Source organism: Peromyscus maniculatus, chromosome 3 (genome assembly GCF_049852395.1).
Source record: "Peromyscus maniculatus bairdii isolate BWxNUB_F1_BW_parent chromosome 3, HU_Pman_BW_mat_3.1, whole genome shotgun sequence".
Classification (NCBI taxonomy): domain Eukaryota; kingdom Metazoa; phylum Chordata; class Mammalia; order Rodentia; family Cricetidae; genus Peromyscus; species Peromyscus maniculatus.
Window position 1 is genome coordinate 112,848,272 of NC_134854.1, and position 23,895 is coordinate 112,872,166.

Sequence of the window (23,895 nt, forward strand, 5' to 3'; positions counted from 1 at the left end):
TGGCACACTGTTCTGATGGCTTCCCAACCAAGCATCAGCCCTCCCAAGACAGAGGTTTTGACCCACTATGGTGCTGATGGCCCCAGTGCTTAGAACAGAGCCTGGCCTGTGCTAGGTACTCACTGTGTTTTGAAAAACTAAGATCACTACCTCTCCTGCCACCTGAATTAAATGTAGGGCTGGTTTTATACCCCCATGTCCCCATGACTGTATTTGGAAACAGACTATTAAAAATCATTTTTCTTTCTCTTATATGTGTAAGTGTATGTCTGCATGTATATATGTATCTGTGCTTACAGAGGTCAGAAGAATGTCCATCTCCTGGAACTAGAGTTATAGACAGTTGTGAGCCACCATGTGGGGTGCTGGGAACTGAACCCAGGTCCTCTGTTAAGAGCAAGTGCTTTTAACAGCTGAGCTATCTCTCTAGCTCCCTGGAAACAGGATCATCAAAATGAAAGCCATCAGGGTGGATTCTAGTATAACTGAACTGGTATCCTTCTAAGAAGGGGAATGCAGGATACAACTGTATGGAGGAAGACTGTGAACACACAAGGAGATGGCGGCACACCAAACAGAGAGGCTCAGGAGAAGACAGCCAGGCCACACCTCCATTGCAGACTGGCAGCCTCCAGAGCTTGCAGATAATGAAGGCCTGTGGGTGAGGTCCACCTCTGGTATTTGTCATGGCAGGCTTAGAAGCAAACACAATGTTTCACAAATGCTTTAAATTTTAACATTCTCTGCAAGGAGGAACCATAGCTCCCTGTACAGGTGAGGACAGTGAGGCCCATGTAAACCCTGTCCCCGGTACCGCAGGCAGGAAATGGTTCCCTTCCACCTCACTGCCTTTTGCTCCACAGAGTTCCTTCATGCCAAGCAGGAGCAAGGCCAATTAGTGGGGACAGCGGGACTGGCTGTTGACTCATCCCAGCCCTGGGCCTGGAACATTCTATTCTGCACAGACACTCGTTTCCTCTACAGTCGCTTTTCAGTGAGGGATGGGAGAAGGAGACACTGACTTGAAGAGTCTCTAACACAAGCCCTCATCCTTTGCCAGGCTCCCTGTCCCTGTGCCACCAGACACTCGGGCGCTGGCAGGAACTTTAAAAGGCCTGTGATCCCTGGGGCAGGGCGGAGGGTCTGTAGAATGGGCACAGAGAGAAAAGAGCGAGGGCCCCACCCAGGCTGCAGTCCTTTCCAAAACGTCCCCTCTTCAGACCAATGAGGAACGTCCTGCGCTAAGCAGCCTGGCAGACAGGCTGCCCCTGCCCAGTTCTGCTAGAGTCCTGTTGTTTGTTTGTTCTCCAGGGATAGAACACAGACTCCAGGGGGTCCCCAGGGTGGGGCCCGTGGAAGGGAGCCTGAAGCAGGCGGGGCCAAGGCTGCCTGCTCTTGGACTTGGACCACTCTGCACCAGGGACAGACGCAAATCTCAGCGCCTGCTTTCTGGCCTATGGCTCAGAAACAGGGTTCCGAGACAGCAACTGCCTCTGGCCTCCAGGGACAGGCCACAGAACCTCCCGCCCTGCCCCAGTGGCTAAGGCATGGCAGTACTTCTCTGAGGACCTGGATGAGGAGCTGGGAGACATGCTTTGCCTGGCTCCGTCTATAGTTTTCCTTTCAGTAGTATTAGTAACTTAGTCCAGGAACCACCACCCTTCAAGGCTCTTTGGGTATCACAGAGCCTCCTGACCCCATGTTGCCCCTGTACCTCCACCAGTGTCCTTTGGGCCCAGTGGGGGTGGGGTGGGGAGGAAATGTTAGATCTGAAAATTCTCTCACTGTCTGCTGAAACTTGGACAGCACTTTCCATTAAATGCTCAGAACGTCAACCAGCTGTCATGAGAAAGAAGGAATAGGGCCACCCGGGGTACAGAACAGCAGCCTCCACTGGGAAAGCCCACCCGGGCTCTCGGACACCAAAGCTGGGCCCCACTTCACTCAGGTGGGTCTGCACATACTGAGACGTATGTCCCTCAAATGAATGCACGTTCTGGTCAGGGGCTGGATCTGTGTGTACTGAACTGGGGGAAATACAGCCTGTGTCTTTTGTAGGGGATTTCAAACCAGCTGAGCCCTGAATCAGAAGGTGGAGAAGACAGCAGTCACCACCATCCCTGAAGCAGAGCCCGAAGCTCCTTGGTGGTCGACAGGCTGCACAGAACCACAAGGAGCTCAGGCAGAGGAGAGTGGGCTTGGCCTGGCCCGGGGTGCTGTCTCTGTCCCTCAAGCCCAGGGTGGACAGGCAGTGGCCAGAGGGATTCAGGTGTTTCTTGTCTGGCCCGAGAACAGCTTCAAGGGCAGGGCATTCATTGTTCCTGGCCATGGGTAGAGAGCAGGGCCTAAGCTGCCTGCAAGCCTGGGAGATCCAGTTGACCCAGTAGGCCTCAGCTTAGGGCAAAGGCGCTAAGGACAGAGATTTATCCCAGCTGGCTTTGTCTCCATGGATGAGACATCAAAGTGGGTGTCTGCCCAGAAGAGAACTTTGGGATGGGACTAGGATGAAAGAGGTCAGGGACAGACAGGAGCTTTCTGGAGCTGTGTTACTGCTCTGGGCAGTTTTGGGGCCAATAGGTTTGGGAGAGAAGGCCAGGTCTCTCCAGAGCTTCTCCTATGAGGTCATCAAAAGACAGCTCATCAGTGCCTCCTCCAGAGCCAACCCAGCCTCGTTAGGCTGAGGTCACCTGCTAAGTCTATATGAATGGAGCTGTGTGGTGGGATGGGCTTTCCACAGTCCAGAAAAACACACTCAGGACCAGAAAGATGGTTCAGCAGGTAAAGGTGCTTGCTGCCAAAGCGGACACCCTGAGTTTGATCCCCAGGACCCATATGGTGGAAGAAGAGCCTAGTCTCCTTTAAGTTGTCTGGATCTCCAACACATGCTGTGGTATGCAAGCAAGCAGGCACGCATGCATGAAAATAAATGTAATGTAATTAAGAAAAAGCCTGCTCTACTCCCCTCCACCACCATAAGAAAAAGAATGAACGACTTCACGGGGCTCTGCTGCACAAGTGAGGACAAAGCCAGGACCTTCCCCATGTGCCTCAAGGACCTGTCGTGACAGTGTCAGACACCAACAGAGGCTTTTCTTTATTGGAGCGTTTCTGATTTGAGGGGGCAAAGGTGACCTTTCTAAGCAGAAAGGCCCGGCTGCCAAGCCACTGTGCAAAGGCACTCTTAGGCCCACTGCTAGGACAGGCATGGACCAGTCTACTTTGATGGAACCTGGACATCCAGGGAAGGACCCAGGGTGACTTTTCTCTGTGGGGTCCTCCCAGAGCTTCTTCACGAGGTTGATTCCACTCCACCACGCGTTCTTTGGGGAGGGGGGCTGCAAGACCTGTCCCCTGTTGTAAAACAGCCGCAGAGGCTCACAGTGTCCTGAGGTACAGCAGTCTGCACTGAGATTTTTACGGTGCGGTGAGTCTGTGGGAGAGCCAACACCTCGGCTTACAGTATTTCCACTTAGAATATACTTCCTAGGACATCGCCATGCTGTAAGTGGAGGAGGGTTCTTCAGGTTAAGTCTCCATCCAGGACTCTGGGTTGGCAACAGCCACACCGGCTCTACATCCTGACCTGGCACTTCCTCCAGCCTCCTGAGCCCTGGTTCTATTTCTTACCCTCCCTCCATCCCAGGTTCAGGTCTCTGGGGAAATTTCTCCCTAAATCCAGGTCCGTCAGACAGGATTGAACACCCCAATGTATGTCTTCAACGATACCCCTCAATCTACCGTGACTCTTCCTGACTCCTAGAGTACAGGCAGATCAAGGAATGGGATGAGACATGAATTCCACATCCCTGACAGTTCCTAACTGTTCAGTTTCTAGAATGTTCTATGGCAGTTAGGTGGCTGCTGCCTGTCACGTGTCTCAGATCTTCCTGGTTCAACAATCCTTCTTCTCGGCACATGCTAAGCCAAGAAGACCAACTCACAAAGGGGTAGATGCAAGGATTTTCTCACACCTGTGGCCTCTAAGCATGCAAGACTAGTAGAAATAAATCTAGATGCCCACCTAAAAGGGACTGACTGCAATTACTTGTATGCCCACACAAGGGAAGTAATGTCAAGATGCGGAAGATCTGACCTGACAGCTGTTCTTGTGAAGAGACCTGGAGATGTTTCAGCTGACTGTAAGATTGATGTGACCTGATGCCGTCACACAGCTAAGGAGGCCCGGCGCCGTGCTCGACAGAAAGCCAGGAGCAAAAATAGCCCTAGTGCAGCTGTCAGATCACAGCAGAAGCCTCTGCGTCCTGGAGCTAGGCTAGAGGTGGCAGACCTTTCATTTTCCCCTCACCAGCCCCTGCAGACATTGCTAATCTATCACTGACTCCCTCCTGCTGATCTTGGGTGGAGCTTCAGCAGGGTTCCACATAGATTCCCTACATCTGATCCTAGCTGGCATAAGAGACAGACCCTGTGGGTCAGACCCAAATTACTGCAAGCTGGGTCAGCTGAGCAAGCTAGGCCAGAAGCAGCTCATCTCAGGGTATATGATCCCTTGCCTCAGTCCTAAAGGATGATAAGTTAAGGCTGGAATAGATCCTCCCACCCCCCCTGGCGGGGGGAGCACTAAGTCCCATGTAGTCCCAACGTGAGAAAGGAAGTGGTGAGTACTCTCCCTCTGGAGATATATGAGCTGCATGGGTCATTCCCAGGAGTGGGAATACTGTACAGGGCTAGTCTCAATGTGAGGCCTTTAGTTACATCCCAGGGTCTCCGAGGGCCATGCTCTCACCTGATTGCAATCCCCACTCTTTTCGGAGGCCCCTGCCACTTCCCACCTGTAAAGCAACTGGGGTGTGTACAAGTGTGGTCCTTCAGCAGATAGGGGATGAGCTCCCTATGTTCAAGAAGAGGTCCTGGTGGTTGGGCAGGCCTGGTGCCACCCATGGACAAATCCATGCTCTGCCCCAGGGCTCCCTTCCTACCTGGGGACTTCAGGCTGACGCAGAAGGCCAACTTCCTACCCTCTCCAGTCTCAAATGTTCCTGCCTCACAGAGATGGTCTGTTTTTAATTCCAGACCAAGAGAGTCAGAGATCACTCAAGGATCCCCAGAGTCCCTGCTGCCCTAATGCACCGGGCACAGGGAATCTCTCTGCTCACTGCTTTTCTGCTTGCACACTGCTTACCAGTTGTATATGTGAGCACGGGCACTGGTGTCTCACTTTCCATTCCAGTACACTGAGAACAGAGTGACTGCTGCAGGAGGCTGCTGGCATAGCAGGGTTGGCATAGTGCCAGCCTGCACAGGGACGGCTCCACTCATGAAGGAAACACTTTCTGAAGGCTAGTTACTCTGACTGGAGGTGGGAGGGCCCCAGCTACCCAGGACGGCCTCATGACAGGGCCTTGGCCTCATGACTGGGACCTCTGAGGCCATGCCTATGGGTCAGAGAGAAAGTCTGCATCTCTGGACTAAAAAGCTCCAGGGGAGAGGAGACAAGAGACTCCGACAGGCCCCAGGGGCCAACTAAGATGCCACATCCTGGCTCTGGCCTTGGCTATAGTTCTAGCTGTATGTGAGTCAGGGTGGGGGTGGAGGCCTCGCCTTTCTGCCTTGGATGTCTCTAATTACAGCCTGTGAAGTCATGAATGACTTTTCTCAAGAAAAACGTTGGTCAGAGGAGGCTCAAGGCGGCAGTGGGGGCACGGCAGAAGAAGGGACCTGTTGTTTACCACCAGTGCCGGCAATCGGGGTAGTGGAAGCAAGCTAAGGTCTAACACACCTAAGAACAGTCTAAGTTTCACATGTAACTCAGCCCCGTCTCCCATCCTACAGAGCAAGCCAGTGAAATCAGAACTCAGGCAGGCTGGCTTGGACCTAGCACTGACCCACTTGCACTTGGTATTTCTTCCTTGAGAGTGAGGGTCATACACAGTCTTACCTGAGATGCAACCACACAGGTCCTACCCACCCCTACCCTGACACTTAGACTTAGAATCGTAACCCAAACACAATGCTGGGGGAAGACTCAGTACACTGTAAGGTTTGGGGAACAAGGAGGAGACTGCATCTTGTAGGGAACCACCCTCTTCAGGGTAGGCTGGGATTGGGCTAGAGGACCCAAGCTATCTGAGAGGCCCGGCTGTGGTTAAACATCCACATTTAAGTGTCTTGGGCTAGATTCTAGGCAACCTGCACCTGCCAGAGCCAAAGAGCCTCTTAACATGTGTGTGCATCTTGTGGCCTCCCTAGACAGGGTTTTTGATTTCCAGAATGGGAGGCTGAAGTAGGTTAGGCCAACCATTCTCAGGCCTCACAAGTTCCCATGAGGGCTTCTGTATAGCTGTTAGCTGCTTGGGGGGCATTAATTGAGGCTGATTGCCCAAAGGGACTGTCCTGGTCTCTTACTGGGCTGGGGTCCCATGTGCTCCATCATATCCTCAAATTAGTTGGGTGGGGTTGTTAACATAGACCAGTACAGGGCCTGGAGAGTAAGCGAGGAGACTGTGTCCTCTAAGCATGGGTAGGGCTGGCATAGCTCAAGAGGTGAGGCTATCACCTTAGGTCTCTGTAGGGCAGTCCTAGGGCCAAGGGGACAGGATCTATAGGACAAGTGGCAGGAGCAGAAGGTTGGCAATGACTTAGAGAGGTTTGCTGGAGGGGAAGTAGGGGGTGCTCACAGGATTGGGAATATTAATTAGTCTCCTGAGTGGCTCTTGTCCAGCTCTCTGCCTGGGTAGACCAGAGCCAGCTCAGGCAAACCATAGGGACACACTGCTCTTCATTCTGCGGCTTACAGAGGCTTGAGCTGAGTCAGGACTTTAGTCATTGCAGTCCTTAGTCCTTTTGCTCTGGAATGTTCCCAGGATGTGGCCCCAGGAGCAGAGTGCAAAGACATAAAGGGATAGGTTAAGGGGAAAGAAAGTGGTGGGGGAGGCCACTCCTTGGCAGGTCCTGTACCCCACTGGTAAGTGGTTCCAGAGGACTGTCCACTGCTGGTGATGGAGGAGTCTCATGGACTTGCAGGGAGCCCTTCGTAGGAACAAGGGTGGAGCCCTCTAAGACGGACCCAGCAGAGCTGGGATGAGTGTGATTGGGAGAGAGATCATGCAGGGAGGTTGGAGAGCAGAAGGGGAGGATGTTGACGCATCCAGGGGGATCTGGGCAGAGAACCAAGGGAACAGAGAGCCCATGAGACTAGACTGTGAGCACTGTGCTCAAAGCCGTAGAGGCAGCCAGGCCTGGAATGTGGGGGCTGTGGTGCTGGGGGGCCATTGGGAACACAAGAGTGAAAAGAAGATTTAGGGCCCAAGTCTTCAGGGGGCACATGGGCCCTGACAGCCACTCGACCAACATTATCAGGGCTCCAGCTGGGTAACCAGAAGCATAGCTCTGCACATGAAAGGTGATGACATATACTTCTAACAGTGCAGAAACTTCCCCTGCAGGACTGGATGGAAGTGGTGTGGGGGTATCAGGTAGGTTTCTCCTTTTATCCTGTTCTCAAGTTTGCATTAATGAGAACACAATCGGAGGACTCGACAACCTGTGGCCCAGGGTGGCAGGAGCCCTCAGAGGTGGAAGGGGGGCACATTTTGCCTCTTCCACCTGCAGGAGGGAAGTTTTTTTTTTTTTTTTTTTTTTGGCTACTCTTCCACACACCTTTTCTCCCACCTATCTGTTGGCCAGCTCTGACCACTTGGCTGGTCTCCCTGCCACCAACCAGTGGACACTGCCCTTACTCCTTGGCCTTATCACACAACTTCTCCTATAGGCCCTTCAGAACCTTGTTATCTACCCCTAAAACATCAATGATCCAATCAAAGCATAGCTCCAACCACATCTCGCCTCAGCTCCCAACCTAGGGAAATCGGTCATCACTATGGCCCAGAAGGCTCACTGTCCCCCTTCATTGTACCCAAAGAGCCACCAAGCTCAGTTTAATCCCATTAGTCTCCTGGCTAATCGTCTACAGTCCAGCTCCCACCCCAGGGCCTTTTTATATACTATTTGCATGGCAGCTGCAGGCCCTGGTGGGATGAGAAGGAGGGATGGGAGTTGGAGGTATCTGTGGAAGACTGTGGCTAAGAAAGAAAACAAAAGACTGGGTGGGAGCCCAGGGTGCTGGACTTCAGGCAGGGCAGTGGTTCTGATGTTGGCCCAGGGGAGAGAGGCAGGAGCGGAAATATAGAAGGAGCTGCCAGAAGCAGGGCTCTGGGCAGGGCTGGGCTCTCTGAGGCCAGCCAGCTGCCCACCCCTCCATACCCCAACAAGACACAGCATGAATACTGCACTGGGCAGTTCAGGATCACTCTGGCTCATGCCTGCTGTAGAGAGTGGGGTCCAAGACTCACGGTCTCTGTGGCCACAGGTGTCCTGAGCGCTTGAGATACCTTGGGGCTACTCTAGTATAACCCAGCCACCACCTTCATGGGGATGCTGGCCTGGCCCCAGCTTCATAGCCTTGCTCACTTGTTACTGGTCTCAGCTGGAGAGAGAGAGGCTGCAGCCCCACTCCAGCCCACGGCCTGTGGCATTCTCTGACTGCCCGCACCCAGACCGCCAGAAGCCACCTTTATATATGTAGAAAAATATGGGTCTCCAAACAATGGGCTTTTCAGAGCAGCAGCTATTTTTAGAGCTCTGCTTACTGAACTAACACTCAGCATTTCCCCAACTTGTCAGCTGCCGCCCAGAGCCAGGCAGGCGGCAGGAGGAGCAGAGGTCAGGAGCTGGGGGCTTCTCGAGCCATTTGGGGGCCATTCTGGTGTGCAGAGACAGATGTCAGTTTGGGGCTGCCCCAGGCTAACAGGAGAAGCATGGCTAGCAGCCTGTCCATGTGCCCCACCCAGCTCAGCATGGCACCTGCCCTCCCGACAACTGTTCCTTTATCCAGTGTGCTCTGGGTTGGAGTTGTACACTCAGGGTTGAACACCAGCCTTTTCTGAGTCTCAGTTTCCCTTCCTCACGTGGGGTGTCTGGGAGCCCAGAGGGCAGGCTGAGCCGGAACTGTTTCCTCAGTGTCCTGGGCAGCTGAGCTCACACAAGTCTGTTCATCAGTCCATCACCACAGGGAAGGAAGAAAGGGCTCCGTGTCCCTTGACCCAGACCCTGAAGCCAGGCCCTCACAGTGTCCTGTCCTGTCCACAACATGTTCTAGGAGGCTGGTCATCCTTCCGGCCTCTGAGCCAGCCCTCCCTCCCACTGCAGGCAGGAGTGGGTGCATGGGGTGGAGGGCAGAGTGGACTGGCCCCTGGCTCTGTTGGAGTGGCTTGCTCCCAAAGAGTTCTGAGGATCAACCTAGGCTTTGAGCCAGCCCCAGACATTGAAACCAATCAGCCTTGTCCATCTACAATCTCAGAGGCTCCCATTAAAAGGAACACAAGGGTCCTGGCTACGCACAAACTGTCCCTAGCCTAGGGTCAGAGAAGGCTTGGCACCCATGTGAAGAGTACAGGTGTCTCAGGAATCTAGCCCCGAGCACCCCCTCAGCAGCATGCAGGAGTGAGGGAAGGAAAGGGTACAGACACTTACAATTACCACCGCTTGGGATCTCCTGAGCCCTCTCCCCATGGGAGGACAGAGCTTTCCATTTGTTCACAAAATGACCCCAGTACCCAAGTAGGACTGGGTACAGCAGGTGAAATGGGTGAATGATGGTGACTGTGAAGGACTTGAGTAAGCAGGACCAGCTCTTCTGACCCAGAGCCCAGTGAATGAATAGGCAGGGCCAAAGCCACGGTGCGGTCAAAATAGATAAAGACATGGTCTGGTGTAGCCTCCATCCCCCATCCCGCCTCTCATGGGTGGGAAGCCTGCAGCGGGGAGGCTTGCTGGTCACACACAGGCTGGGAAGCTCCACTGTGGAAATGCATAGACTCTATATAGGCAAAAGCCCATCACATCATAGCATAGTTCCTGAGCCTCAAGTCTCTAAGTATGGAGACAGTGCAGACACACTCTCTAGGACATGCTGGGCTCAGCTGCAGGGCCACTGAATCTGCCCTGGACCGCTTCTCACAAACCCAAGATACCTGCAGGAGCTGTGCCCTAGCAGGCTAGACAAATGCAGTAGGAGCAGAGCTCCTGACACAGGCTGGCAACACACACCCTTACTTGGGAAGAGAGCCAGCTGGCAAAGGGGACAGGAGCCTCTCGGTGAGTTGGGGCAGACGCAAACACCCTGCAATCAAGCCCAGCCAGACATCAGTCTGGCAAGGTGTCACTCACATAGTCACCACTATCATTCTGCAGAAAGCCCCATCATGCCTGAGGATGCTGTCCCACATCTCAGCACCAGAGTACCAAACAGGGCACAGGCCTAAACTCAGAGAAAAGCTTACATTAATGGCTCCCTGTAGCCACACCTGGATTGGGCAGCCTTTCCAGAGACTCCACGGCTAGGCTAAGGGTTAAGACCCATCTACCTGGCTTGCTCATAGGAAGCCTCTGAGGGCACAGGGCTCTCAGTAAGTTATTCCAGCACAGATTGGCAGCATGCTGTGTGGTTCCCCACAATGTTTGGTCCTAAAAATCAGAATAAACTAAGCATGGTGCTACATGCCCATATCTCAGTACTTGGGGGTCTGAAGCAGGAGGGTCACAAGTTTGAGGCCAGCCTGAGTTACAACAGCGAGCTCTTATCTCCAAACAAACAAACAATGGGTGAGCCAAGGAATAAACAAAGGACAAGAGTACGTCGGCACCATTTTAACATCTAGAGATTGGACACAAACTTTTGACTTCTGAGCGGAGACAACAGCCAAAGACCCCGCCACCCTGGGCCTACCACCCAGGAGTGGAAGCTGCAGCCTGCTCTAGAGGCTTGCACTAGATTTTGCCACAGTCCCCACTGATCTCATCACCTGCCCACACCTAGCCTTCTACTCCCTTCACACTCCCTTCCTGTCTGTGGAGATCTGTGTATGGCTAAAATTCAGGGCCCACTCGTCATTCCCAAGAAGCCTAATTCAGAAGGCAGAGTCCCCAGGGCAAGGGCTCAAAACCATCAGAGCTCTGCAGGGATGACGGGAAGCTGAGGCCTTGCAGTCTGTGAGTCCTCAGAGTGTGGTTTTCTCAGACCCCACAAAGGCCACCTCATTACACTGGCCACAACCCACGGTATGTCATGAGAGCCACCAAGCCTCTGTATCGGGCAGTCTTGTGTCGGAGCCTCAAAGAACGGGGACACAATTTAAGAAGTCATCAGATGGCAGTATTTATATTTCAAACTGACAGGGTGGCCTGCCCTGCCTACCGAGAATGTCAGCCCATGTTTGTGATGACATTTCACAGCTCCAGAGGTACCCAGGGCTGAGCAGGTGAAGTGCTGTATGATCTGAGCCAAGTGACCACACCTCTCGGGGCTCACATTAGCTAGTGCCCCGACCACCGACCACTGGGAACATGAGGTCAAGCCAAGACAAGCCTTGCCAACAACAGCTCCCACACTGGGCTGTCCTGCCCTGTGCCACTGCCTGGAGAAGGGCTCAGCCCCAGGGTTCTGTTCCACTTGTCCAGGACAGAAAGGGGATCGGAAGAATGCTCCCATGCTGCCACCCAGCTGAACCCTTGATGGCTCTGGAGCCACACACACACATCTTGGAGATTTGGGACAGCTCTGTTCATCCAAGTCACTCCCTGCTGGGTCCAGGAGCAAAGTTCCCCCCAGTTGCCACCATCTTCTTATCTAGCCTCCCCCTCCCCCCTTCCCCTCCCCCTTGCTTTCATGGACCACTGCCCACAGCCCTCCCTCAGCCAGCCTACCCAGCTAGCAGGGCGGCTCTTGTTGGTTTTGAATGCACAAAGATGACCAGAAGCTTCCGACCCCAGGGCTTGCTCGGAAAGATTTTTCAGAATACACATACACACACAGAGCCAAAAATCTTCCCGGCTGAGCCAAATTAAATACAGAGTCCTCTAGTTATTTCCATACGCGCAAAATGGACTTAAATAAAGCAGCTCTCTGTGGCAGGCTCCAGCAGACAGGGCCAGGCTGGGCCCCAGGGACTCCCCGGGAGGGCTGGGGGGAGGCACAGGCTTAGGGGCCAGCCCTGGAGAGTATGGGCTGTGCCAGGGAGAAAGAGGCCTGTGTAACAGGCAGCCTCTTGGCCCACCCTGTCACCAGGGGTGCAGCTCCCAGAGGCCCCAAGTACATGGCAGAAAGCACAGGAAACGGCTCCCGGCCCGCCCGACGCATGGGCAGCCCACCATAGTTAGCATTTCATCCAAGGGATTGTGTATCACAACTGAGGACCCACACACTGACCACCCAGCACCTACAATGAGGAGCACCTGGATACTGCAATTGACGATCTACTGAAGGCGAGCCAGACTCTCTTCCATTTTGTGGAGGAAAAAACCAAGACAGAGAGAGGTGAAAACTTAACCCATGCCATAGGCCTCATGGGGGGTGGGGGGGTGGAGGGGCGTGCCAACTCGGGTGTGGACCACCCTCCAGGACTAGGCTGCTCCCTGCTCCCTGCCTATGTCACTTGGGTCCCTCTGGGGCCAGCTCACTACTTCTAGTCACTCAGGGCACAGCAGCCAGCAGGGTCTTACTGTGTTCTCAGTTTCCTGAGACCCTCACCTGCCCCATAAACCCAGAAAGGCACACAGCGCCACTCCTGACTCCCCACGTCACTGGCACACAAGGCTCTCTCCCAGTGACTTCATACCCCTCAGGAAGGGACTGTGGCCACGGGCCAGGGACTGGGCCTCTTTGGGCCCGCACTTCTTAGCGATCAAGTAGGAATACCAGCAGGGAGTAGTTGTGCACGCCTTTAATCCCAGCACTTGGGAGACAGAGGGGGGTGGATTTCTGTGAATTCGAGGCCAGCCTGGTCTACAGAGTGAGTTCCAGGAGAGCCAGAGCTGTGTAGTAAGACTCTGTCTCCAAAACAAAAGAAAACAAGGTGAGAATACCACTGACCACACAGGGCCTCACAGTGACACACCCACAACCCTCCCCTGGGGCCTGCAGGCCAGGAGGTGCATCTGGGAGTCTTACCCCTGCATCACACCCTGGCGACAGGTGGGAGATGATGAACCTGCACCAGGAGGAGGCTCAGGCAGGGGAGCACCCTGTGGAATCAGTAGCATTCACACCCAGGGTGGGGGTGGGAGTCTGACCTAAGTATGCTCCCTGCACTGAGACAGAGCCAGGGGCATTTGGGCCTTTTCTGACCAAACTTGGTGGAGTTCTGCACACCCCCCCCACCCCCACGATGTGCCAAGAACTGTGGTAGGAGCCAGGGTTAGTCTTAAGATATTCATAAAAATGACAGCAACTAACATCTAGACCACCTACTGTGTGCTAGTCTCATCACTGGGGACCTACTGTGTGCTAGGCTCCAAACGTAGCACTGAGGGATGGCCAGCTCCCAGGAGTGCAGGCTAAAGGCGGTGTCAAAGGAGCCTTAGTGGGCCAGACCCAGACAGGGAGGGGTGGGCCAGAAAACGTCCCCAGGACTTGGGCCGTAGGTAACCACCAGACCCCTCGGGAGAGGTGTGGTGTGTGCTGCTCAAGTTGGGCTTGGGCTGAGGCAGAACCAGAAATCCTGGATAAAGGAGAAGGGGGCTGTGCAAAGGCCAGGGACCCTGACACTGAAAGGCAGTGTCAAAGGGAACAACAGGCTGACCAAAAGGAGGGAGGCAAGAGCCTCAGCCTGACTCACAGCAGGCTACACTCCTCCGCTGAGAACCAAAGTGAACAGATGTCACGGGAGAAGCCAAGAGCCCGTTTCCGCGGCCTCACTCTCAGGGAAACACATCTTATACACAACCATAGGCACCGCCTCTTCCACACACCGGGCCTCCCCAAAGGGTCAGCCATCAGGGCATCACTAACTTGAAGATGGCCCAAGCCCAAGGTTCTTGGGATGGAGCCAGCGTGGCCAGGGGCTGTGCAAGGCACCCAACCCCAGGGAGAGCATATCTCCAAGGCCAGGACAAGGCAGACCATGAGACGAGTCCCAGACTGAAAGGCAGAGGAATTTGCTTCCAAATAAGAGATGGCAATAAGATGAACTGCCCATGGGAATCATTAATACTATTCTCTACTTCTGTAGACATTTGAAATGTTCTATAACGGGGGCTGGAGATATGGCTCAGCAGTTAAGAACACTTGCTGCTCTTGTGGGGGAAATGGATTCGATTCCCAGCACCCACATGGAAGCTTACAAAACCAGTTCCAAGTAACCCAATGCCCTCTTCTGGCCTACAGGGGGACCACACATACACATGGTGCACATACATATATTCAGGCAAACACTCATATACATAAAAAATAATAAATCTTTTTTTAAAAAGAAAGAAATTTTCATTAGTAAAGGCTTACTAAGACTTGCTGTTTACATCAAGGTCTCTTGCCTTCTGGGGCCATTTGGTCTCAAAATAGAACAAACTCAAAGTGCATACACTTAAGCTCTGACGGAGCAGTCAGGCCCAGAGGGGCCCTGAGCTGGCCGGTGCAGCTGCATAGTCTGCTTCAAGTAGCAAAGAGCCAGTCCCCATTCCCAATCCCACCAGGACTCACAGCTTGGGGACCCACTGGGAAATCACACCGCAACCAACTCCCACCCCCACCCTGGGTGTGAATGCTACTGATTCCACAGGGTGCTCCCCTGCCTGATGTGATGAACCCTGTGATGGCTGGGTTCAAACACGTTAGCAGGAACCACAGAGGGGCTAGCAGGCACGGAACTCCCGCTGCCTGCCTGATTCCCCTGTCCCTCCTGTCATGGTGAGAGTAGAGAGCTGACCCTATACTGTCTTGAAACCCACTGGACAATCTTGAGAAAGAAGAGAGAACGTCCCACGGCTGGCAAATGGGTCCAGAGAGGCAGGACCACTGGACACCCAAGCCTCCTCCATCCTCTCCAAATGGCAGTGCACCCCAGCACCCACCCATGGGGGTACTCAGGAGCCCCACACTGTCAGTGGGGGCCTGGGTGGACCCAGAAGGGTCCTATAGACTCTGGTCTCTCCATAGCTGCTCTCTCTACTCTTGTGAGCATCTTCACCCAGGGTTCTAAGCCCGTGTGTCAAATCTCCACAGTGCCAGGGCAAGGCCAGAGGTGCTCTCACTACTTCCACCCTTCCTCAGTTTCCTTACCTGTACAATGGGATGATGGCAGCGATTCCCCAGTGTTCATGGGCAGTTCCAATGGGTGTGTGAAGCTCAAGGGCCCTGGAGTGCAGCTTGTGCTGTTCTTATTCTGTTGCCTGGCCACATCCCAGTCTCAAGCCTGAGCTAACATCAGACCCATTAGAAGTCGTTGGGGCTTTGCCTAAACCCAGCACCCTCCTCCTTTCCTGCTGTCACGGACTGGGCACCTGTTGTGTGCGATACCCGTGTTGCGTCCCTCTGCACAGCCCCGGCCGACAGATAAGGCAGCAGGAGCTCAGCGCCGTGACCACTTGCCTCGGTAACATATCTAGAGAGGGGCAGATCTGGGACTCTGGCAGGTTCCTACAGCTCTCGTTGCCATCCTCAGCCACGGTCATTGCTTCCAACCTGGGGTGGTGGTGGTGGTGGTGGTGGTGGTGCTAAGGAGCCCCCGCCCCCTGCCAGGACTGAAGCCAAGCCCCGAGCCTTGGGCCTCAGGTGCCAGAAGCAGCACCGACAGGACCAGAACCACCAGAGTGGACCAAAGCTCTGCCCAACATAGGCCGCTCACTGAGCCCAAGGCACCACAGCCCTACTCCATCTGCCTCTGGGCTGGGTACTCTCCTCAAGGTCTACACTGCCCAGTATCCCTGGCTTTAGGATTCTGCCCCATAGAGCATGCAGACCAAGCCTCCCTCTTCACCCTAGCTGAATGGCAAGCCACCTCTTTCCAATCTGTGGGCAAAGCAATCCCCTTCATCTCTGTGTGCGTCTTAGCAGAAGTTCCAACAGTACTGCAGGCATACGAGTCTGTGGACCTTCAGCACTTCCTACTGCTCTGCCCTAATCCCACTGCCTTGTCAAAGCATGGCAGTTCTTGGCCTCTAACTGTTATGTCTGCCTCTTCCCCCCCCCCCCCCCCGCCCTCTCTCTCTCTCTCTTTTTTTTTTTTTAGAAACAGGGTTTCTCTATATAGCTTTGGAGCCTGTCCTGTAACTTGATCTGTAGACCAGGCTGGACTTGGACTCACAGAGATCTGCCTGCCTCTGCCTCCGCTAGGCTCCTTCTTTTAAACCTAGTTTTTCCTGTAGCCAGAAAGTAAAATTAACTGCTCCTGCCACGAAGACATTTCCTCCGAAACTTAGTCCTATCCTAGTCTAGTGTTGGGGAGTCACACCAGCCTGACTATTAGGTTCAGTGCCACCATCTATCACTACTGGTTTCTGTCACTTCAACAGAGTGCTATGTGAATCAGTGCCTCCTGTCCTCACAGCTACTCAACCGTCACGTGTCATCATCTACACTTTATACATGGGGAAACCGAGGTACAGAAAGACTATGGGATGTAATTAGATGGCAGAGGCCGTGGGGAGCGGAGCTGAGGCTGTGAGTTGGGGCACAGGTGGTCCAGTAACAAGTCTGCTCCCAACAAATGGGGAGAGGAGCGTACTCATCTACAGGTGACCGAAAGGATCTTCACAGAGGTGGAACCAGGAAGCCAGAAAAGAGGGGGGATCAACAGCCAGTGAGGGCCAAGCCTGTCTAGGCGGTCTCCTCTTGAGAGAGGGGTGACCCTTCAAAGTTTATTAATAAACACACACACACAACCATCAAACCCACCAGAGTAATGACAACTATAGCTACTGTCTAACAAGCACTTAGTGGGACTACAAGATCTGGTCCAAAGGCTCTCCCTGCATCTGAGTGTCCAAACCACCCAGCCTGCAGTCAAATGAGAAATAAAGGACCACACACTTGTAACTTTTAAAGCAGGTCTCTTGGAGAATGTATTCAGGCTGCTGGCAGACTCTAAGACAGACTGGGCAGCAGGCAATCTGGGGGAACCCTTTCTGTTTGTGTGCACGAGAGGCTGCTTCCAGCTGGGGCCTCTTCCCAACCTTCCAGTTTATTAACCATCCTCCTCCCCTCCAGGGGATTAAGTTCGCCGCCCACAGCCATCTGTCCTTTCATGTCAGAAGCCATGGGTTTCTTTACCATGTGGAAGCCGGCCGTATTTGGATTGGTCCCTCCGTGAATCAGGGGACAGTCAATTTTTGTCCCCGAGCCCCCAGACCATGCATAGCTGTAGCTGGGCTGCACACAGGATAAAAGTGTAAAAATAAATAAATAAATAAATAAATAAATAAATAAAAAATAGCCCCTGTAGAGTCCATTCTTGTGGTCGGTGAGGAAAGAGACAAGACGTCAGGAAAGCCTGGCAAATTGTCACAGACCAGGGTACAGGCTGGGGCACTTGGGAAAATTTGGGGAATCCGGACACCAGGGATACCAGATCTATTTACACTAGTGACATTTTGCCAGACATGAATTAATCCCAGAGGAAACAGATCCTGGCTGTGGTACACACAGGCCCCGAAGCCAGGCAGACAGGGTGCAAATCCCAGCTCAGTCTTCCCTGGCTGGGGACTCTGCACCCCTTCCCCACATCTGAAATGAAGCACAGAGGCCTGTATTCCTAAATGAAGAAACACATACATACACACCACTGCTACGCACAGCCATGTGGCTATTACTGAGCTGACCTTGGAACAAAAAGGGAAAGCAAATGCAGTGTGTCTCTCAGCTTTGCAAGCATGGAGGAAGTCTCATGAAAGCCCCAGAGTGCCTTCAGTTCAAACTCAACTGTCACTGTGGCAAAAGACCTTGCACCAAGGGAAAAAAATGTGAAGGAGGCCACTTCCATGATAAGCAGAGACGCTGTGGCCATGTACAAATGACACAGACAACAAACTGTAAGCAAGTGGCCTCAGAGTGTTGCCATGTAGGGTCCCCAAACCAGTCTTCAGCATAGAACAAGAAGAGAAGATGGTGGGGTCCATTTTAATCCAACAGTCCTGTCCCAGAAGGGAAAAACTGGGCAGTGACAGTGGCAACCACTCACCCGGCTCTGGGCAGAGCTGCTCATCTCACCCCCACACCCACTCAGTCACAGTCTCTTTCATGGGTGAGACAATCAAGGCTCAGAGAGGGGAGGCAACATACCCAATACTGCTCGGCTGGAAGGGCCAAAGTCAAGACTCTGTCACATACAGAGCAACCTTGGTTCCTCTATCAGTTCAAGGCCTGGCGAAGGAGCTGCTCACTAGGTGTCAGGGGAATGAAAGAACACAGGCAACCCCGGGCTGAGTACCCCTTGGGTCAACCTCTTCCAGGTCAGGAGGGCACGCCATACCTGCTCACACTTGCCTTCCTGGATGCAGTGGTCAGTCTAATCACGGGCCAGGTGCTGTGCTAGGTATGGGCACATGCCATGGGTCATCACTCAGTAAGGGTACCGCTACAGAAGCCAGAGTTGGGACAAGCCCAGCTGTCACTGTGCCATATTTTCCCCATAATTGCCATCAATTTTCTCTCTGCAGCAGCTCCCGCAGTGAATCAGTCAGATCCTCTAAGGCCACAGCAATTAATTCTTCAAGAGCCTTAATGGCCTCTAAAGTCATTAGAATCTGCTTTTCAGGACTCAGGGTAAATCACGCTCAACAGCCTTGAGCCTCCACTCCTCAGACAAACACACCTCCACAGGGAACCTCTCCCAGGCCTCCAGCCACGGCCCAGTCCCAGCCCACTAGAGCTTGGTAGCTGCCTTGCCTCTGTGCTTACTGGGCGGACATTTCACACGTCATCATCATTCAAAGGAAATTTACAAAAGAGGAAGGAAGAAAACACAGCGGGTCACTGGCAGCTGGGAAGTGTACAGTGCTGACTTGGACAAACCGGACAGCAGACTGGAGGCTCCAGAGCTGGCCAGCCGTGGAAGGCCACCCAAACCTGCATAGTTCCTGCCAGGTACTACTTTCATACCCTATCATTAAAAGGGAAACTGAGGCCCAGAGGGCTATGGTAACTTGCATAAACTCACAAAGTAAGCTGTGATTTGAAAGAACTGTCTACCTATGCCATCTTCCTGCTGCCCTGAGCTGCTCTGGACTCCTGATACTCCAGCAAACCAGGATTCCATGTCTGCAGAACGTAGCCAGAGAAATGTGCCTGCACACGTGCATGCACGTCACACACACACACACACACACACACACACAGAGCGCTTGTCCAATCCCTTCCACAAACACCCATCTGCCCAGTCATCAGGCTATTCATCCATGCAGCTGTCAGTCCTGTCCATGTTTTAAGCCAAAACTGTGTAAATATTAGCACAACTAGTTCATAGTCCGACTTCCTTGAACGAAAGCCTCAAGTCCTGGCAGGGGCCTCCAGAGGCCTACTCCCTATCATAACATCTGGGCCTGAGCCCCTTGAGCTGCTGTGGTCCAGGTATGGCCACTGGGTTCTCTGCCTTTGCTTGTGCTCTTTTAGAAAACAAAGGTAAACAATCCTGCGTTGCTGTGATGTGGAAAAATGGTGAAGCATCAGGTGGCCCATGCTATTCAAAAAGACTGTGCATACAGGATAGTGTGCCAGCCTGAGAGTGACCTGAGGCACAGAGACTGGAGTTCTTTAAGTCTCTGGAACATGCTGGCTCCTATCTGAGTTTAGGAAGCAGGGGATGGCCAGGTGAAAGGACTATAGGTAAGATGTAAGACGGTCCCAGGAAGTCTCTGTAGCCAAAGGAGCACCTAGCTCAGCCTCCGCAACATCCATGAGTCTCTCCAGCCCTTCCAGGTTTCCTTAGAAACCAATGGGGTAGGGGTTGGGGGTTGGTCCATCTGCTCTGTGGCTGACGGGCTACACCTGAGCAGGGCTCCTTGCTCTGCAGGACACCTGGCCCCACTGTGGCTTCAGAGCAGCTGTCAACCAGCAACCCAGATCCAGGATCTAGGCAGGAACCCCTGCTGCTGGAAGACTTCCATCAGAGGCACAGAGCAACTTCTGCTAATGGATGTGGGACAGAAATACAATGGAGGCAGCCATGGACATACCAGCTGAAGTGGTGACACTGGGGAGATTCTAACGAAGGAGAGGGAAAAACCCCTCATCCCCTTCAGGTCTAGGGGAGAAGAAGTATGGCCAGAAACTGCTGACCCATTTCCCGTGGTCACACTGTGAATGAACATGGTCACCCCTATACTGCTGGCTGCATGAGGACTGAAAACACAACTCTGAACTAGGTTCACTGTTGTGCCCCTAGTCCTTGCTCTCCAGGGTAGAGGCTGGTATACATACACTAGGCACTTAATAAACAAGAATCTTAGTACTGATGAGACTAAAGGCCCAGACTCTTTGCTCTCTAGCAATATGAAGGTGCTGGTACAACAGGACAGGAAATCAGACACTGGATGGGACAGCTGAGGAAGTGTGCAGGGTGTTGACCACCTGTGGGATCTGATTGTGACCTCCGATCCCAAATGAAGCCCACAATTCTAGACAGATGGCTGTGCAGCTGCAGCTTGCCTGGCCTCTGCCTCAGATACTGGAAGTACTGGGTCTTAGGAGATGGCCCCCCTTCCCACAGCCCCACATGAAGCTTCAGGCCAGAACCCCATGCTTGGGGTGGGGACAGGGTACTGCAGAACACACTTATGTTTTCATTGCAACTGCCAGGCAGGCTTTGGGAAATTTTGAAATGAAAGATTAAAGGACTCCAGGTGGGTTTCCCCCAGGGAGACCCAGTCCATTTGTCAACAAATCCCCTCAGCCCCACACCCCTGCTCATGGAGGGGCCTGCAAACAGCTCAGGGGCAGCTGTGCTGCCAAGCAAGAGGAAATCAATATTCCTAGCACACACACACACAGTCTCTCTCTCTCTCTCTTTTCATAAACACAGGCCTAGGGTACTCAGACAGCCTCCCACAGACCCCTAAAACCAAGAGTGGCCAGCTTCTCTGAACCATCAGACTCCTTCCTGGACCAGGCACAAGCTTCACTCCAGCAGGTAAACAACACCCACAGTCCCAGCTAGCAGCCCCACTCACATCTGTACTTGGTCAAAAACAGCAGCCACACAAACTCCAGGTACCCCCCAGGTGGCCTGCCAGGTGTGCAGTATCTACACACACACACACACACACACACACACACACACACACACACACACACACAGCACATCCTTGCTGGAATCTCCCCGACAGAGTGGATACATAGATGCAGATAGACCCAGGGTCTCCAACAATCAGACTCGTAGGGAGAGACCCCCGGCCCCCGGTGCACTGAAATCAGATACAAGACACAGGCAGAAGTGGGCACCCTTCCTGACACAGACTACAGGACATTTGTTGTCTTGCCCTTCACACACACACGGAATCTAGTTTCCCACTCATCCCCACAGAACTCCTGTGCCCACAACCCACTTCTCTCCTTACACACTCTCACTAACACAGACCCGCTTCTGGCAGGCAGGCCGGGCACTCTGCCCTGACAGTCACACCCATCCCCGCAGCCCCCCTCTGGCACACAGGATCCCCACCACTGGCGACCCCGCCCCGGCCGGGGCCCACCTCCCTCCGCTCTTGCTTGGCCGGCCTTACCCGCTGTCAAGCTCCAGCTCCAGCAGGGATTGGGTCCTCTCTGAGTTGCAGTGCAGGCACCACATGACGGCCGCCGCGGGAGCGGCCCGGACCGGCGCCCGGGGACCCAGGCCGAGCCGCGCGCCCGCGACTGCCCCCGCGGCCGCCGGACCCCGGGGCTGATCCCCCACAACCCGTCCGCTAGCCACGCGCCCTCGCCAGTCCCTCCGGCTTGCGCCTGTGGGTTCACGCAGCCCTATGTCCCAGAGTCCAAGCGCCGGCCCAGTGCGACCCTCCCGCCGCCGCCTGCCTGGCGTAGCGCAAGTCCGGCCGGAGGAATGTGGTCGGGAGGGGCGGGGCCACAGGGCGGGGGTGGGGCTCTCGTGGGGGCGGGGCCAGAGCCGTGAGTTCCGGGAGGAGCGTAGATTGTGCTCTTGCCAGCGCAGCAGCAGAGTCACACAGACTTGCAGCACCGGGTGCGGGACTGCCAAGCCCTTGTGTTCCCCACGTGTAAGCGCAACAGGTAGAACGCGCCGAAACCCTAAATCTGCGCCAATCCTGACTGGCTTCAGCGTACAAAACTTTGCACTCCCAAACAGAGGAGCAACAAGTGGTTCTGGGGCTTTGACGCGCCTGTCCCAGATCTGGGGGAAAGAGATTTGTTTCTCTCCAAACATACCCACATACCCTTTGAGGCTAGTGACACGCTAGAAGCAATAACGATAGAGGGCTTTACTGGTACCCGGGCCAATGGGCAACACTGTGAAGTGGGTGGGGTTACTTCGGGCTCCATTCACTGACTAAGGAGACTTGGAGCTGAGGGCCATTCCTCGGCTCGGCTCTCTTACCCCATCTACAAGCTCTCACAGCTTGCTGATCCCCTAGTGTATACTTGTCTATTACATATAAGGCAGGCAAGGTGCAGAACTAACACTGGGAGAATGCCCACATATACAGGGAGAGAGCAAGAAGATAGACACAAATCAAACACCCACCCTGAACACCCAAGACCATTTCAGCAAGACCACTTCCTCCTGAGGGGAGTGGAGAAGCTGCAGGAGCCACTAATGTGGAGGCATCTCGTACACATCCATTGGCAATGTTAAAAATACACAGGCTGTATGTGGTGACACAAGTCTGTGTAATCCCAGAACCTAGGAGACTGAGTCAGGAGGATCCTGAGTTCAAGACCAGCCTGGGCCCTATGCCATGAGCCCTAGATCAAAATAGAGATCTTAGAGAGGGAAGAAATACTTGCATATCAGATCTGATAATGCTCTAGTGTCTGTCTCCCATAAAGAATTCTTGCTCATCAGTAAGAAGGCTGATTTTTGGCAAAAGGTAAAACATGGGAACGAACATTGCTGCCAAGCATATATAACCAATGACCAGTGAAAACACTGAAAGATGCCTGGCACCAGTGGCCACTAGGGAGGTATGGATAAAAGTGTGAAGTAGTACCACTCCTCACTCACTTTAGAAGGCTACAAAAGTTCCCATGCACAGACACAGTGGCCACATCTGGCACCTGCTTGGCTAGGGTGAGGTAGGGAGGTGGCAGGAGACAGGACTGCAAGAGCTATTTGTGGGGAGACCAGAAGAAAACTCCCAACTCTGCCCCAGCTGCCCTCTAAAAATAGGTGATACTAAATAGAATCAAGAGGATCCCCCAGGCCCTGCTTCAGGCGCTCGGGGAAGCAGGCTCCAGCTTCACCATCCAGATGCACCAGGAATTCCAGGCACTCCTCCCAGATCCAGGGCAAACAGCCGGCCAGGCTGGTCTTGGCAACAAAGTTCAGGCTGGGATTTAGATGAGGTGAGCTTTCCCTATGAGCAAGTGGCATGGTGGTTTGGTGGGTCCCTGCAAACCAAATGCCTCTTCCTGAATTCATCTTCCTGAACACAGTTCAATCTTGTTCCAGCGCCTGGCAGATTCATAACAAATGACGGTCAATGGGAACAAGGAAAGCCCTAGCTGGGAGACATGGAGAACAATGATTTTTTTTTCTTTTTTTCTGCAGAAATGACTAGCCCAGACAGAATTAGTTGTTACTCCCGCCATTTTGGCAAATTTCGTAGCCCCCAGAGTCTCAATTTCTTCGAAGTGTTAGCTCATCAGACATCTCTACCCTAGTTGATTCAATATGCTGTCTAAATTTACCCAGCATTAAGAAGCATGCACTCTGTCCCCATCTTCCCAGGCCTCAATGAGAAGACACTGCAGTACCAAGTATATCCTAATATGGTGTAACTGCTCCTGGAAAGGTCACAATAATGGGGGCATTTTGGACTAGGCCTTGAGGGATAAATAGGAGCTTCTCTAAGGGATGCAGGAAGCAACAAAGTCATGAGAATGTTTCGTTCCACCGTTTGGGCCTGGGTTTTAGTCCTGAGCTGATTGCTGTGGCC

General features: G+C 53.4%; 1 protein-coding gene across 26 annotated transcripts in view; it reads right to left on the reverse strand.

Moving 5' to 3' along the window:
• Positions 1–23,895, reverse strand: part of Iqsec1 (IQ motif and Sec7 domain ArfGEF 1) — a 346,001-nt gene that overhangs the window by 35,515 nt on the left and 286,591 nt on the right. For 4 of the 26 annotated variants that reach the window (XM_076567333.1, XM_006972532.4, XM_076567334.1 and 1 more), the window contains exon 1: positions 21,508–21,820. The exons of 21 other annotated variants lie outside the window; for them this stretch is intronic. In XM_076567333.1, the coding sequence (XP_076423448.1) occupies positions 21,508–21,572 (65 nt within the window). In that variant the 5' untranslated portion in view covers positions 21,573–21,820. Of the gene's footprint in view, positions 1–21,507; positions 21,823–23,895 lie in introns of those variants that run through there. One more of the 26 variants, XM_006972530.4, reaches the window with a different exon arrangement.